The 18267-nt window shown below is 39.7% G+C and overlaps 1 protein-coding gene across 1 annotated transcript in view; it reads left to right on the top strand.

Annotated features, from left to right (window-relative positions):
• Window positions 1-18046, top strand: part of RLF (RLF zinc finger) — an 84264-nt gene extending 66218 nt beyond the window's left edge. The window contains exons 7-8 of the mRNA XM_049774611.1: window positions 5575-5716; window positions 12956-18046. Of these exons, the coding sequence (XP_049630568.1) occupies window positions 5575-5716; window positions 12956-17584 (4771 nt within the window). The 3' untranslated portion in view covers window positions 17585-18046. The remainder of the gene's footprint in view (window positions 1-5574; window positions 5717-12955) is intronic.
• The last annotated feature ends 221 nt before the right edge of the window (window positions 18047-18267 follow it).

Here is an 18267-nt window from a genome sequence, read left to right as displayed (position 1 = left end):
TTATACTATTGCTTTGACCCCAATTTCAGTTTTCAGTTTCATTTATATTTATTTTGTTTGACTGCAGAGTACCAGTTGATACAAAAGAAAATTTGTAATCCATAATTCTTTTCATGTTAACTGCATTGAATTTATTTAGGCCTTTGGAACAAATCTGATATACAGAAAAGTGTAAGTACCAGGTTGGTGATATGGATTATGCTATAGGAGATTAGGGAAAAGTACTCAGTGTTTAAAAGGGTTTCAGAGAATGGGTAATGCTTGGAATTTCTTTTAAGCTTTAATTCAATGAATAGCTTAATCAGGAGTCTCAAACTCAATTTACCTGGGGGCCGCAGGAGGCAAAGTCGGGATGATCCTTGAGTGCAAAGTTGGTAGTAAGCCTTGAACTTTGGGGGGTGTGACCCAATCAACTAAAACAAAACAAAACAAAAAAAGATTCTTCTAGGGCAGGGCCACAAAATGTTGTATGGAGGACGGCCCACAGGCTTCGAGTTTGAGATCCCTGGTTTAAGTAATCTTGATTAGAGGAGCCCTTAGTACTTTAGAATTAGATTATAGATGGAAGTTGGAAATGAGCATTATGTTCATTAGAGAATCCTTGTAAAGCCTTTTATGTACTTTTACTTCACCCTTCAGGTGGACACACTCTATCCAGAGCATCTATTTATGTGCACACATATTTAAAGGGGCCTTCTCAGAAGGGCTACTTAGCCTGATGCACTGCATACCTGGTATGTGCCAAGAGCCACCAGGGTATATCTAGTGCTGCAGAAGACATTCAGTGCTAGAAATTGAACTAAAGAACTTGGGGTTCTTATTTTATATATATATATTCTATTTCTTTTGTTTCTCTGTCACAACAGTCATATTTTATAGATATTTGCTTTTTATTTTTAATTTTGGCCATATCTGGTGACGCTCAGGGGTTACTCCTGGTTTTGTGCTCAGAAATCGCTTCTGGCTTGGGGGATGCTGGGGGATCCAACCACGATCTGTCCTAGTTAGCGTGTGCAAGGCAGACGTCCTACCACTTGCACCACCGCTCTGGCTATTAGCATTTTTATATTAATTTTTTTGCTTTTCGTCTTATATAACAAATTTTGTGTGATATATATGACATACCAAATCTTTATAATAGTCTGTACATATGAATCAGTGGAAGATCAGAAAGTTTGGACTATCCAGTGACAGATTGAGGTTTGTTTTTTTTTTTTTAATTCCTAAATCCAGTTTAATCTTTCGTTCCACCAATTTTGATACACCAAAATTTAGCTTGAAGTTTTCTAAGTCCAAATCTGTTTTGCCAGAGTTTTATCTCTGAGAAAGAAGATGGTGAGATAGGGACTTACTTAAATATATTCTGTGATTACTGTGAACATTTTGCAAAACAAATGGAAACAAAAAGTGATAGCAGTAAAGCTTTTGATCACTTAATCAAATACAGGAAGTTTTTATGTTCTTTTTGTTTTGTTTTGTTTTTGGGTCATACCCAACAATGCTCAGGGGTTACTCCTGGCAGGCTCAGGGGTCATCTGGGATGCTAGGATTCGAACCACCATCCTTCTGCATGCCCTACCTCTATGTAATCTCTTCGGCCCCTGTATTAATTTTTTATCCTCAGTAAAACAAATGTCTTTTGGAGGAAACAAATCACAGTTTTTCTTGTTGTAGATTTTTGTTTTGTTTTTGTTTTGCAAAACTACCCAGTAGTGCTCAGGAATTATTACTCCTAGATCAGCACTCAGGAGTTACTCTTTGTGGTGCTCAGGGGACCAGACTGTATGAGATACCAAAGGATCAAGTTCATACCAACCACATGCAAGGCAAGCACTCTTTTCAACTATACTATCTCTCCAACCCTTTTTTTTTTTTTTCCCAACCCTTTTTTATTATAGTTTATTCTTTACCTTGTAGATAGGTTTTTTTGTTTGTTTGTTTTTGTTTTTTTGGGTCACACCCAGTGGTGCTCAGGGGTTACTCCTGGCTGTCTGCTCAGAAATAGCGCCTGGCAGGCATGGGGGACCATATGGGACACCGGGATTCGAACCAACCACCTTTGGTCCTGGATCGGCTGCTTGCCAGGCAAACGCCACTGTGCTATCTCTCTGGGCCCATATAGATAGGTTTTGAATGCAAATTATAAATTTAATTCTTTGGACTGAACAAGACCACATCTGATAGTCTCAGATTCACAATTGAGCTGCCAGACCAATTTGATAAAAATTACCTGGAGAACACCCCAGGTATCCTGAGCATTCCTTAGAACCCCGCCCCTCTCAAATCTACAGTATAGTAGAGCATGAATAGTAGATTATATTTGAAACTAGTAAAAATTTATTTTTGTATTATTGATGCAGCTTTCCTTTTACAGTGACCTTTATTCTCCCAACCATCATTAGTTCTTCCAATGATGTTCTTGGCTCTGGGATTAATATTGTTCTCTGTAGCAGGAAAGGATTACCAGAGATTTCCTGTAAATTGATCTTCTAGAAGTTATATGAGTAAAGGAAAGAAAATCTTGTAACTTTACTCTTGTGAAAAGTAAGCTTCTTCCAGGTGGTTCATAGAATGATATTTAGAACCTAAAACATATACAATTTGGGGGAATTTTTTTTGTCCTTAGCTGTTTATAGTGATCCTCCCAAGCAGAGGAATATTGAAGTTAGACAAACATAATAAAAAATAATTAATTACTAAGGACGATCAATTTTAGGAATGCAGCTAAAATAAGATAATCTGTAGTGCTAGAAATTTTCTGTATTGAATATGAATATAGTGGAGCACTTGTCTAGAAAAGAAAATTGTATTGTAAATTATTTTTGATAAGAGATACAAGATTTTGGGGGGTGGGTTTGGGCCACATCCGGTGTCACTCAGGGGATACTCCTGGCTATCTGCTCAGAAATAGCTCCTGGCAGGCACAGGGGACCATATGGGATGCCAGGATTCAAACCAACCACCTTAAGTCCTGAATCAGCTGCTTGCAAGGCAAACGCCACTGTGCTATCTCTCCGGCCCCGAGATACAAGATTTTTAAAAAGCTGTTTTTAGAATCTGATAATAAATGCAGTTCTTTTATTTGAAATTAATATATTAGTTCCTTTATTCTTCCACTAAATCTATTGACAAGTACCTACTAATGTCTCAGATGCACTTTAAAGAATTTACTTATTGAAGTGTAATTCTTGAATATGGTCAATATGGAAAGTAATACGTGGAATGTAAACAATATAGCTTATTACCCAAAACATTTTTTTATCTTTTAGAAATGCCCTGTAGAGGGTCCAAAGCAATGGCATAGCTGTATGACCTTTGCCTTGCACGTGGCTGCCTAGAATGGACCTGGGTTTGATCCCCGGAATCCCATATGGTAGTACCCCCAGCCAGGAGCTATTTCTGAGTGCACAGCCAGGAGTGACCCCTGAACGTCTCTGGGTGTGGCCAAAAAAAAAAAAAGAACCAAAAAACGAAAGACATAACCAGTGGTTATATGTGACAATAAAATATCAGTGCTTTAGCAGTAAGAAAGAAGTCTTTCAGAAACTGGAATATTTACAGTAACTACTACCATATTTATCTTAAAAAGTACATTTATTTATTGTATTTATTAACCTGGGTCCCAAGAGTTTTTCTTTTATTTTATTTTATTGATATCATTGTGATTTCCAAAGTCCTTCATCATTGGGTTTCAGACATACAATGAATCAGGGCCAATACCACCACCTTTGTCACCCTCCCTCTACCCTCCTCTCAGTGTATATCCCATACCACCTCCCCCTGACCAACCTGCCAGTATAACAGGCCCATTTTAAGTTTGTATTGTTAAAAGTTAAGTTTGGATCTCTTGATTTCATTGTTGACTTTGGCTTGAATGTTTAGTTCTGTTCTTTTGTTTTTGTTTTATTTTGGGGGGGGGTTACACCCAGCAGCCCTCAGGGGTTACTCCTGGTTCTACGCTCAGAAATTGCTCCTGGCAAGCTCGGTATCCATATGGGATGCCGGGATTTGAACCACCTTCCTTCTGCATGAAAGGCAAAAACCTACCTCCATGCTATCTCTCTGCCCCCCCCCCCCTTTTTTAGATGTCCTTTTTTTAACACTGACGATGCACCTGAGACCACTGGGCCCCTGGCCCCCATCCTTTGATATTTGTGTTTCTTCTCCTCCACTCAATTTTTCTTCTTTATTAACCTGCAAAATAAATATATATATATAAAAATAATTTGAGTTAATTTTTTAATCAGAGGTGATATCTGGATTAATGGCTACAATGAGCACGTTTTGCAATGCATAGCTTTTCAAAGCAGGGTTTGAAGCAGGACACAGCAACTCATAACTCCAAAGACATATAGAGACATAAACACGGGGCTTAGCTTGTGATGACAGTGTATGCCGAGGTCAAACTTACCCGCCTTTACGGAGCCTCGGCGCCCTCCACCCCTGGGGAGCATGCCCCATTATTTGAGAAGCACTGCTCTAGCCCTAGCATTGAACCACACAGCATAATTGGCCAAGTATGTTCTGGGAGTGGCCCCTGGACCATTTGAGCACTGCTTTGGAGATTATCTCCAGAATAAAAAGAATGGAGGGCATACATATTTAACATGTAATTATCACTTGGTACCTTAAAATATAAAGTCATACATTTGGATTGGAAACCTTCATCCTAAACTCTCAATATTTGGTAGGTTGACCCTTGCTTTCTTTACATCTCTTATTATAAATCTTTTTTTGTTTATTTTTGGGTTTTTTGGATCACACCCAGCAGCGCTCAGAGATTACTCCTGTCTCTACACTCAGAAATCACCCCTGGCAGGCACGGGGGACCAAATGGGATGCCAGGATTCGAACCACCGTCCTTACGTATGCAAGGCAAATGCCTTAACTCCATGCTATCTTTCTGGCCCTCTTATTGTAAATCTTAATACGTTATACATTTATACATATACAAGGATCACTTCTATTCATTCCCAACTATTGTGATACTTATTTCTAGTGTGAGTATATCATCTAATTCAAACTTGTTTTCTAGCAGACCAGATGTCCATATTGTTTTATTTGGTAGGGGAGGGGAAATAGGTTGTGTAAATCAACTGCTATATTTGCAGTGCCTTCTTTAAGAGTTGGTCCTTTTATCCATCATTCTATATTTATCGTTGGTTCATTCCTCTCCATCCCCTTCTGTTTGGGGTCCAAAATTGAACCTGGGTTAGCTGCTTATAATTAATTAAATACCTTCTGTATTTAATCTCTTAGTGCCCACTATCACTTTAAAGTTCCTAAATTCTGGATCTCATTATGGCATGTTAAATAAGGGCTTAATGGGCTTAATGCTCTGAGCAGCCTTTTTTTTCTTCCCCCAAACACAAAAGAAAAATAGAATATTTAGGGAAATTTTTAAAATAATTTTACTGAATTGTGAGAAAGCAATAAAAAGCCAAATGTAATTTTTTCTTGGTTTTTATTTATTTTTACAAACCAAAACCTGTGTATTTTTACAGATAAATTAAAGAAATATCCACTGTGCTTTAAATGTTTTATCATAATTCTTTTCCGTTTCTTTTTTAATAGGGAATTGACTCTGTTTTGGAGCAAACTACAAAGAAGAATCGACCCTTCTTTAGAAACTTTTTTGGAACGTTGTCGTCAGTTCGGTGTTATCGCTAAAACACAGCAGCATTTATTTTGCCTGATTAGAGTCATACAAACTGAAGTAAGTAATGTGTGCTTTTTATGACAATTCAGTCACAACTAAACCACAACAGCATTCCTTTTGCCTGATTAGAGTTAAAAAATTAAAGAGGAGAAATTGAGATAACTTACAAGTGATTTCTTTAGGTAAGAGAAAATGAGAAATAATGGAAATTTCTAAAATTATACAGTTGTCTAGTTCTTTTTACAAATTAACTTACTAAGAATCCTTTTTTTTTTTTTGGTGGAAAATAGTAGTTTGAAGTGACCAACTACTTAAAAGTAAGAAGATAATTTTTTAGCTGTCACTTCAGTTATTTTGTAACTCACTTTTCCTAGAACAGTGTTTTATATATAGGCATGTTTTTTGGTTTGGTTTGGTTTTTGGGTCACACCCTGCAACTCTCAGGAGTTACTACTGGCTATTTGCCCAGAAATCGCTCCTGGCAGGCATGAGGGACCATATGGGATGTCGGGATTTGAACCACCATCCTTCTGCATGCGAAGCAAAGACCCTACCTCCATGCTATCTCTCAGGCCCTATATAGACATGTTTATAAATTATGATAATAATTTATGTGTAATTATGTTGATGGGTATAATTAGGGTCCCCAGGATTCTCTCCTGGCAATACATGGCCTGCAGGACAAATCTGTGCTCAGGCCAATTACGAATTACTGCCAGGCATGTGGTCCAGCCCTTTGAATATTCTCCCTGGCGCCTAATTGCATTTCTTAACTCATTGAGTAAGGAGTAACATTTTCTAGGTATAAGATACAATAGTTCCAACATCAATTTCACAAAAAGTTTCAACAAACTAGGAACAGTTTATATTTTTAGGAAGTTAATGATATTCTGGAATAAAATTCTTAGAATGAAATGAAACATCACATATTAAGTTATTTTTCAGTTGAGCCCTACAGATGTATGCTAAGAGTTATCAGCATTAGTTCTTTACATGACTGAAACCCAAACACAATCCTGTATGTAATCAAGGTGTTTAAGTTAAAAAAAAAAAGTTATCAGCATTAATATTTGGAATGAATTTTCTTTCTTTTTTTTTTTTTTTTGGTGGGGGGGCCACACCTGGCTATACTCAGGGGTTACTCCTGGCTATCTGCTCAGAAATAGTTCCTGGCAGGCACGGGGGACCATGTGGGATGCCGGGATTCGAACCAACCACCTTAGGTCCTGGATCGGCTTTTTGCAAGGCAAACACCGCTGTGCTATCTCTACGGCCCCCTGAAATGAATTTTCTGCTTTGCTGGTTTCGTTTTGTTTTTAGTTTTGACTCATGACTGAGCTCTCCATTTCCATAACTATAATGGTTTCTGGTTTTGTGTGATTTGGAGTTTTTGGGCTACTCTGGGCAGTTTTCAGGGTTTACTTCTTTCTCTATGCACACAGTACACGTATCAACCTTGTGTATTATCTCTTCAGTTCCTGGTTATTTTTGTTTCATTGTTTGTTTGTTTGGTCAAACCCAGTGATGATCAGGGGTTACTCCTGGCAGTGCTCAAGGGACCATATAAAATGCTGTGGATTAAACCCAGGTCAGCCATATATGCAAGGCAGGCAGGCACCCAACCAGCTGTACTATCTCTCTAGCCCCTCCTGATTGTTTTTATGGGTATTTGACAGTAAAATAAAGGCACCATTAAATCTTTAATGCTTTTAATTATTCTTAGTGGGTTGGTAGAAGGTGGGGTTTTTTTGTTTTGTTTTATTTTGTTTTGTGTTTTTTGGATTTTGGGTCACACCCGGCAGCGCTCAGGGTTATTCCTAGCTCTACGTTCAGAAATTGCTCCTGACAAGCCCAGGGGACCATATGGGATGCCGGGATTTGAACCCCATCCTTACCTTCTTGTTATCTCCTTACCTCCATGCTATCTTTGGCCCTGGAGTTTGATTTTTAATGAGGGTGGCCACACTTGGCTATGCTCAAGGGACCATGTGTAGTCTCATTTTTTAATTTAATGATCCAATTATATACTTTATTTGAAAATGTTAATATAGCCATTCCCAGTGATAATAGGAATAGGTAAAATAGTTATCTGCTAAATTAATTGATGATTTTTTTTTTTTTTTTTTTTTTTTTGGTTTTTGGGCCACACCCGTTTGACGCTCAGGGGTTACTCCTGGCTATGCGCTCAGAAATCGCCCCTGGCTTGGGGGGACCATATGGGACGCCGGGGGATCGAACCGCGGTCCTTCCTTGGCTAGCGCTTGCAAGGCAGACACCTTACCTCCAGCGCCACCTACCCGGCCCCTTGATGATTATTTTTAATCATAGTAAATTAAGTTTTTTTTTGTTTGTTTGGTTTGGTTTGGTTTTTGGGCTACACCCAGTGATGCTCAGGAGTTACTCCTGGCTATGCATTCAGAAACCACTCCTGACTTGGGGGACAATATGGGACTCTGGGGAAATCAAACCGTGGTTTGTCCTAGGCTAGCACGGTCAAGGCAGACGCCTTGCCCCTTGCGCCACCGTACCGGCCCTAAATCAAGTTTTATCTCCTCTCACAGAAAGAACATGTTCAATAATTAGTTAACTTGCCTTATTTGAAAATATAGTTATAGAACTGGCACTTTATAAAGCCTTTTATTTGTCCTAAGCTTAATCTAACCTTTTTTTAGCTCACAATTTTAGCAGAGATCCATCACATGGGCCAGAGCGATGGCACAGTGGGTAGGGTGCTTGCCTTGTATGTGGCCATCACTGGGTCAATCCTCAGCATCCCGTATGGTCCCCCCAGACTGCTAGGAATGATTTCTGAGTGCAGAGTCCAGGAGTAGCCCCTGAGTGCAGCTGGGTATTACCCAAAGTCCAAAAGGAAAATAGAAATCCAGCACAGTTTATTACAACTCCCTGACTAGAGTAGCATAGTGCTGAAATCTAGATGTCAGCCTGAATTCCTCTCTAGAGGAATTATGGGTAATCTATTTCTGTTCCCACTAATTGTTGACACAACCCCAGTTGTTTTTGGTTGTAGGACTAAGGTTCTTATATTCTTGTTGGCTGTCTTCCAAAGTCTGTTTTCTACTCTTAGAAGCTTTTCATATTTCAAGGCTTCATTTCTAAACTCACTGAGTCCAAAATGGGGTCTCATATTTGACTTTTGAACTTAGATTTAAGATGTTTGAGTAATTATTAGGTCAGATTCACCAAATATGGATTTTCATCAGATCAACTGACTTTACAGTTTTAGTCACATCTGCAAAGTATACCATTTTGGGGGGAAAGGCATTGGAAGGATACAGCTTATACCATATTTGGCAGTGTTCCAGGGCTATACCCAACTCTGTGCTCAGGTATATCTGCCTTTTCTCAAGAGACCATATGTGGTGCCGGAGATCTCCTGCAATCAAGGCGAGCACTCTATCTCCTGTACTGTCTCTCTAACATCTACAATGTACTTTTTGCATAATAATAGAGTTGACATCAGTATATCATAGAGATAATAACAGTATGTTTATAGGTTTCCACTTTTTATACTCAAAGAGATTAAACAAAAGTGAGTTACTGGAGGTAGTCTTAAAATTCTAACTGTTGTTGTACTTGCCTTGTATGAAGCAGGCCCAAGTTCAGGGTTCAGTCCTTGGACACTTGGACAATTCTCCAAGTCCCCACCAGGAATAATCTCTGAACACTGCAAGATGTGGCCATAAAATTAACAAATTTTATTTATTTTATTTTTGGGGGGGATTTTGGGTTACACCCGGCAGCCTCTAGGGGTTACTCCTGGCTCTACGCTCAGAAATCGCTCCTGGCAGTTCAGGGGACCATATAGAATTTGAATCACTGTCTTTCTCCATGCAAGGCAAATGCCCTACCTCTACGCTATCATTCTGGCTCCAACAACAAAAAATTTAACTGCTGTTAGGAACTGTAGAAAATGCATAATGTTGAAGGACTAAAAAAAGTGGATTTGTCACGCATTAAAGAATTTGCTGTCGATCTGTACAACTACTACCTGTTTCTTTTAACCCTGGTCTAAATTTATGTTCCACTATAACCTTTCTGGTCTGTGACTTAAAGGGTAAAAAGATAAGGCATGGTAAATAAGGGGAATTGAAAGCCTCTTTTAAATAGATTTACGTCTGGAGCCAGTGCAATGATATAGTGGGCAAACCACTTGCCTTGTACTTAGCCGACATGGTTTCTTTTATTTTTTGTGGTGGTGGTTCGGGTTGGGTTGGGTCACACCCGGCGGCACTCAGGGGGTTACATCTGGCTCTGCACTCAGAAACCACTCCTGACAGGCTCGGGGGACCATATGGGATGCCAGGATTTGAATCACCATCCATTTTGGGCCAGCTGCGTGCAAGGCAAATGCCCTACCACTGTGCTATCTCTCTGGCTCCAGCCAACATGCTTTCTGTCCCTAATACACACTGCTCCCCTAAGCCCACAAGGAATAATCCTTGAGTGTAGAACCAGGAGTAAGCCCTGAACACTGCTGAGTGTGGGGACCCCCCCTCAAAAAAATAGGGGCTGGAGCAATAGTACAGTAGGTAGAGCATTTATTTGCCTTGTATGTAACCACCCCAGCATTCCCATATGGCACCTCTAACCTTCCAAGAGTGATTCCTGTGTGCAGAACCAGGAGTAGGCCCTGAGAACTGTTGAATGTGGCCCAACAGCCTTCTCCCCATAGATTTTCTTTTTTTTATGAGATAGAGATTATCTCATCTATTTTTATTAGGATCTAGATCTGCTATGAATGATGTTATCTACCATAATAAAGATCTAAAGTGCTTCCTTTCTCATAAATATAGTTTGACAGATTAAGGTGATTAGTCTGTATATCTTAAGTGGCCTCAAGTATCTGTGTGTGTGTGTGTATGTGTGTGTGTGTGTGTTGTGTGTGTGTGTGTGTGTGTGTGTGTGTGTGTGTGTGTGTGTGTGTGTGTGTGTGTATTTTGGGTCAGGGAAAACTCCTGGCTCCATGCTCAGAAATTGCTCCTGGCAGGCACGGGGGACTATATGGGAAGCCGGATTTGAACTGATGACCTTCTGCATGAAAGGCAAATGCCTTACCTCCATGCTACTTCTCCGGCCCCTTGAATTTCTTTATATGCCATAACTATATATATTTTTTTCTTCTCATGTTACAGAGTTATTTCCTTTTCACTGTATCTCCATCTCAGAAAGCAAGAACATTGAGTTGTTTGACATACCTTTCTTCCACTGCCATACATAGCTGTAGGAATCTATAAATTTATTATTAAATAGGTTGATTTACGTGATCATATCATCAGATAAAATGTGGCCTGTTTTTTATTTTTGTTACTATTTTTTTTGTTTTTGTTTTGTTTTGTTTTGTTTTGTTTTTGTTTTTGTTTTTTTGGTTTTTTGTGTCACACCCGGCAGTGCTCAGGGGTTACTCCTGGCTGTCTGCTCAGAAATAGCTCCTGGCAGGCACGGGGGACCATATGGGACACTGGGATTCGAATCAACCACCTTTGGTCCTGGATCGGCTGCTTGCAAGGCAAACACCGCTATGCTATCTCTCCAGGCCCTATTTTTGTTACTTTTTTTTAAGGGTGTTCTGTTTTATAGAAGGAAATGGATCAACCAGTCACATAACCCCTTGAAGTAGTAGAAAGGAATAATGATACTGGAAAGTTGTGTGGCTTTTAGGTCTCTTGCAGAAGGCAGCATTTTATCTTAGGGAGGGCACTGTAGTGGTTTATCTTTATTTTTGGAGCTTTGGTTTCCTGTCGGTAACATAGACCATATCTTTATCTAAATATCCTTCAAGTTAAAATTTGTTCCTAAAACTTGAAAAAATCTTGGTGGAAGGGATACCTTTTAGTTTAGTTTTGCTTTGCTTTGCTTTTGGGTCACACCCAGCGACGCTCAGAAATCACCCATGGCAGGCTCAGGAGACTATATGGGATGCTGGGAATTGAACCACTGTTGGTCATAGGTCAAGCCGCATGCAAGGCAAATGCCCTACTGCTGTGCTATCTCTCTGGCCCCTGGATAACTTTAAATAATTCAGGGTGCCAGAGCAGTGGCGCAAGGGGTAAGGCATCTGCCTTGCCCGCGATAGTCCTGGAAGGACTGCGGTTCGATTCCCAAGCATCCCATATGATCCCCCAAGCCAGGAGCAATTTCTGAGCGTATAGCCAGGAGTAACCCCTGAGCGTCACCGGATGTGGCTCAAAAACCCAAAAAAAAAAAAAAATTCAGGATCCTTTAAGATTGAAATAGTCTCCAAAAAACAAAGATAAAAGAAAAAAAATGAAGAAGGGGCCAAGAGATAGCATGGAGGTAAGGTGTTTGCCTTGCATGCAGAAGGTCGGTGGTTCAAATCCCAGCATCTCATATGGTCCCCCGAGCCTACCAGGAGTGATTTCTGAGCACAGAGCCAGGACTGGAACCCCTGAGCACTGCCAGTGTGGCCCAAAAACCAAAAGGAAAAAAAAAGATTGAAATAGTCTGGGACCAAAGTGATAGCAACAGCAATAGGGCGTTTGCCTTGCAATTGGCCAACCCAGGGTGGACCTGGGTTTGATTCCTGGCATCCCATATGGTCCCTGAGCCTGCCAAGAGTGATTTCTGAGCATAGAGCCAAGAGTAATTCCTGAATTCCACTGGGTGTGGCCCAAAAACAAACTAAAAGAACTTAATGTCTTGAAAGGTTGAATATTCTATCAATATATAAATTGTTATTGTTCATGTTTCAGAGACTGTAGGATTTTTTTATTTTGGGATCAATCTTTTTTTTTTTTTTTTTTGGAGGGGTCATACCCAGCAGCGCTCAGGGGTTACTCCTGGCTCTACGCTCAGAAATCACTCCTGGCAGGCTGGGGGACCTTGTGGGATGCCGGGATTCGAACCACCGTCCTTCTGCATGAAAGACAAACACCCTGCCTCCGTGCTATCTCTCCAGCCCCTGGGATCAATCTTGTACAGTACTCAGGTTACTCCCAACTCTGTTTGGGGTTCCCAGGGATGCTCAGGGGACCATGTAGTGTCAGTCATCAAACTTCACTATCTTTTGCATACAAAGTACTCACACTCACAGTTGAACTATTCCTCCAACCCCTGTTTGTGTTTTTCATAATCTAGTCCAAGTCTTTGCATGTTGAGTTAAATACCTAAAAACTTGCATGAAGAAATAGTTAAGAAAAAAGTTAACTTTGAAAGTTTTGAGGCATATATATTTATCTGGAGATATGTAAAATGTATAACAGTGAAACTTATGTAATATATCTATAGTAAAAAGACTCTTTCTTTCCTTTTGAATAGGCACAAGATGCTGGTCTTGGGGTGTCCATTTTACTATGTGTCAGAGCTCTCCAACTCAGATCAAGTGAGGATGAAGAAATGAAAGCATCAGTTTGTAAAACAATTGCTTGTCTCCTACCAGAAGATTTAGAAGTTAGACGTGCCTGCCAGCTTACGGAATTCTTAATTGAGCCCAGTTTGGATGTATTTAATATGTTGGAAGAACTCTATTCACAACCAGATCAAAAATTTGACGAAGAAAATGCACCTGTTCCAAATTCTCTCCGATGCGAGCTCTTACTAGCTTTAAAAGCCCACTGGCCATTTGATCCTGAATTTTGGGACTGGAAAACTTTGAAACGACATTGCCACCAACTCCTAGGACAAGAAGCCTCAGATTCTGATGATGATCTAAGTGGCTATGAAATATCCATTAATGATACAGATGTTTTAGAGTCATTTCTCAGTGACTATGAAGAAGGTAAGGAAGATAAGCAATATAGAAGAAGAGATTTGAACGACCAGCATAAGGAGAAAAGGGACAAAAAACCCATTGGATCTTCTGAAAGATACCAGAGGTGGCTTCAGTATAAATTTTTCTGTTTGTTATGTAAACGGGAATGTATAGAGGCCAGGATTCTTCATCATTCGAAGATGCATATGGAAGATGGTATTTATACCTGTCCAGTTTGTATTAAAAAATTCAAGAGGAAAGAAATATTTGTTCCTCATGTGATGGAACATGTTAAAATGCCACCAAGAAGGAACCACTCTAGAAAGAGGTTGTTGTTAAAAAGTTCTCAAAAGGGACTGTATCCCAGGAGCCCCTCTGCTCTGGACCAAAATCAGTTATTAGATGAACAAACCAAAGGAGAGTCTCACGATTATGTCACATTCAGTAAATTAGAAGATTGCCATCTTCAAGACAGAGATTTGTACCCATGTCCGGGCACAGACTGTTCCCGTGTATTTAAACAATTTAAATACTTAAGTGTGCATCTTAAAGCTGAACACCAAAATAATGATGAAAATGCCAAGCACTACTTGGATATGAAAAATAGAAGAGAGAAGTGTACTTATTGTCGACGACATTTTATGTCTGCTTTTCACCTGCGGGAACATGAACAAATTCATTGTGGCCCTCAACCTTATATGTGTGTGTCTATTGATTGCTATGCTAGGTTCGGATCAGTGAATGAATTACTTCACCATAAACAGAAACATGATGATCTGCGCTATAAATGTGAACTAAATGGATGCAATATTGTTTTCAGTGACTTGGGACAGCTTTACCACCATGAAGCACAACACTTTAGAGATGCATCCTACACTTGCAACTTTGTTGGCTGTAAAAAGTTCTATTATTCAAAAATTGAATACCAGAATCACCTCTCAATGCATAATGTTGAAAATTCAAATGGAGATGTGAAGAAAGTAAAACTTGAAGAGGCTCTGGTAGGTGAAAAGCAAGGATGTATTGATCAGTCCCAAATACTTGATCAGACTGATGGATCACATTTACCTGAGGATCTTTTCTGTGCAGGATCAGCTAGTTCTCAAATAGAAACTGCAGAAAATCTGAAAGAAAACAGTGACAGTAATTCTAGTGATCAGTTAAGTCATAGCTCTTCACCTTCCATGAATGAAGAGTTAATAGACAGTCTAGATCACTCAGAAACCATGCAAGACATGTTACTATCTCATGAGAAAGTCTTTGTGCCCTCCAATATCAAAGAAAAATGTTCCAGTGTGGCAGTGTGTTTTGATGGGACTAAGTTTACCTGTGGGTTTGATGGCTGTGGGTCCACATACAAAAATGCAAAAGGTATGCAGAAGCATTTACGGAAGGTTCATCCATACCACTTAAAACCCAAAAAGGTAAAGACAGAAGAGCCTTTTCCCTGTTTGGGTAATGGACATATTCAGGCAATTGAAAATTTTGATGCAGAGCCTAAACCCAGCTCAGATACAAATAGTGACTCCCCAGATGAAGGTTTGGATCACAGTACCCAAACTAAATGTAAACGAGAACATCAAGGCTATTCCTCGGAAGCCTCCATTTGTGCTTCTAAAAGGTCTTGTACAGAGGATACCATGTTGGAACTTCTGCTACGCTTGAAACATTTAAGCTTGAAAAATTCAATAACCCATGGATCTTTCTCAGGGTCATTGCCGAGGTACCAGTCCAGTGGTGCTAAGTCTCTTCAGACCGCTTCACCTATCTCAGATCTTAATTTTCAGAATCAAGATGAAAATATGCCGAGCCAGTACCTTGCACAGTTGGCAGCTAAGCCTTTTTTCTGTGAGCTTCAAGGATGCAAATACGAATTTGTGACTAGAGAAGCACTCTTAATGCATTATGTTAGAAAACATAATTACTCAAAAGAAAAAGTCCTTCAGTTAACCATGTTTCAGCACCGCTATTCCCCATTCCAGTGTCATATTTGCCAAAGGTCATTTACCAGAAAAACACACCTTAGAATTCATTATAAAAATAAACATCAAATTGGCAGTGACAGAGTGACTAACAAACTGTTAGATAGTGAAAAATGTGATCATGAAGGCCCATGCTCAGAGGACAGGTTGCAAGATGATTTTCCTGCAGAACTGGGAGGTGATCCCAGCAGTAACACCCAGAAGCCCCACTGTCATTCCAAGAAAGATGAATGCAGTTCAGAAACAGATTTGGAGTCATCTTGTGAAGAAAACGAAAGTAAAACATCTGATATTTCATCACCACTAGGTAGCCATAGAGAAGGAGAAGAAGAAAAAGAGGGGAGAGGTAGTAGGAGAACTGTTGCTAAAGGAAATCTATGCTATATTTTGAATAAATACCACAAACCATTCCATTGTATCCATAAGACTTGCAATTCCTCATTCACTAATCTAAAAGGTTTGATTCGCCATTACAGAACTGTACACCAATACAACAAAGAACAATTATGTCTAGAGAAAGACAAAGCGAGAACCAAAAGAGAACTTGTCAAATGCAAAAAGATTTTTGCTTGCAAATATAAAGAATGTAACAAGCGCTTCCTATGTTCCAAAGCTCTTGCTAAGCACTGTAGTGACTCTCATAACTTAGACCATATTGAAGAGCCTAAAGTGCTTTCCGAAGCCGTGTCTGCGCCAAAATTTTCCTGTACCCAGCCTCAGTGCCCTGCTGTTTTTTATACATTCAGCAAATTGAAGCATCACCTGGTGGAACAGCATCATATTGAAGGAGAAATCCACTCAGATTATGAAATTCACTGCGATCTTAATGGTTGTGGCCAGATTTTCACCCACCGCAGTAATTATTCTCAACATGTATATTACCGGCATAAGGACTACTATGATGATCTGTTTAGTAGCCAGAAAGTAGCAAACGAAAGGCTGCTAAGGAGTGAAAAGGTGTGTCCAGCAGCTGATACTCAGGGCCATGAACACCAGACTACTAGGAGGTCATTTAATGCTAAGGCCAAAAAATGTGGCTTAGGTAAAGACAAGAAAGCTCCAATTACTTTCAAAACAAGAGCTGAAGCCCTTGATATGTGTGTGGAGCATTCTGAGCACACACAATATCCCTGTATGGTTCAAGGATGCTTATCTGTTGTGAAGTTGGAGAGCAGCATCGTGAGGCATTACAAGCGTACCCATCAGATGAGCAGTGCATATCTGGAGCAGCAGATGGAAAATCTTGTTGTTTGTGTGAAGTATGGTACCAAAATCAAGGAGGAGTCCCCCTCTGAAGCAGAGCCTTGTATAAAGAAAGAAAATGAAAGCTGTGAATCAGAGGACACTAAGCACAGCCATTCTCTCAGTGATGGTAGCAGACCAGTTCAGAACACGGATTCCCTTCATCCAAGTGAAAGCGACGATCAGAAAAGATGTACAGAAAGCAGCTCATTATTTGATGCTGATACTCTACTCTACAGAGGAACTTTGAAATGTAATCATAATTCAGAAACCACGTTAGAACAATGTAACATAGTTCAGTCTCCTCCATGTAAAATAGAGAACTCAGTACCTAATCCTGATGGGACTGAAAATGGGACTTACTTTACGAGTTTTCAGCTGCCTTTACCAAGAATCAAAGAGTCAGAAACTGGGCAGCAAGGTTCAGGGCAAGAAAATACTGTAAAAGATTCAAACCATGTCCCTAAAGAGAATTTTCGGAAGCATCCACAGCCCAGATCATTTGACTTGAAGACTTACAAACCTATGGGATTTGAATCTTCATTTCTTAAATTTATTCAGGAAAGTGAAGAGAAGGAAGACGATTTTGATGAATGGGAGCCTTCAGAGCACTTAACATTAAGTCATTCTTCACAACCCAGTAATGACTTAACAGGGAGTATTCTGGCAAATCATATAGTAAATGAAAGCGACCCTGAAGTTGACATACCTCATTCTTCCAGTGACTCTGCAATTCATGAGAACCTGACTGCAATCCCACCTTTAATAGTAGCTGAGACAACAGCAGTTCCTTCCTTGGAAAACCTAAGGGTGGTTTTGGACAAAGCATTAACAGACTGTGGAGAGCTTGCCTTAAAACAGCTTCATTATCTTCGGCCAGTGGTTGTCCTGGAAAGATCTAAGTTTTCCACACCCATTTTAGACTTGTTTCCAACGAAAAAGACAGATGAGCTTTGTGTAGGAAGTTCCTAAATTGCAATTTTTTAGAGACAGACTGGCTCCAGCACAGCAACATGGGACAATTGCCAATTCGAACAAAGGCTGAAAACCGGCCACACCAACGTTTAGGGTAGAGTAGGCTGTGTATTTACATGAATGTATAATATCTACGTCAGCAGTATTGGCTGAGTTCATTAGCTCTCCAGCTGGTTTATTGATTGGGTTTTTGTTTATTAAAAAGCAAATGAACTGTATTCTTGTTTGGTGCTAATTAATACATCAAAATATACTGGGGCTTCCTTTTTCAAATTAAGTGCATGATTGTATATGGAAAAAAAAAATGCTAAGATCCCAGGGTGGGAGGGCTAGGGAAAGGGATATGGAGTTCATACTTGACTTGAATGTGCACCTGAGGGTGCTTTGTGTAATATATTGTACACTACAGCATCTTATATTTTTTGAGTTGAGTTTCAATAAATTACAATTTTTCACCCATTCTTGTTTACTCATAATGAGCTTTCATGCCACATGTAAACTGGAATTGCATTTGTATATTCTGGAATGTGAGTGCTCATATTTTACCTTAGGTTTTTTTCTTATCAACCAAACCATTTCAAATAAGCTGCCTTTTCACTGACTTTTTAAGAATTGTGGAAAGAAAAAAATGACATTAAATAATTAATTCTGGGCATCAAAAGAGGCTGCCCAGGAATTAG

This window comes from Suncus etruscus, chromosome 6 (genome assembly GCF_024139225.1).
Source record: "Suncus etruscus isolate mSunEtr1 chromosome 6, mSunEtr1.pri.cur, whole genome shotgun sequence".
Taxonomy (NCBI): domain Eukaryota; kingdom Metazoa; phylum Chordata; class Mammalia; order Eulipotyphla; family Soricidae; genus Suncus; species Suncus etruscus.
This window is presented reverse-complemented; position numbering and strand designations above follow the sequence as displayed.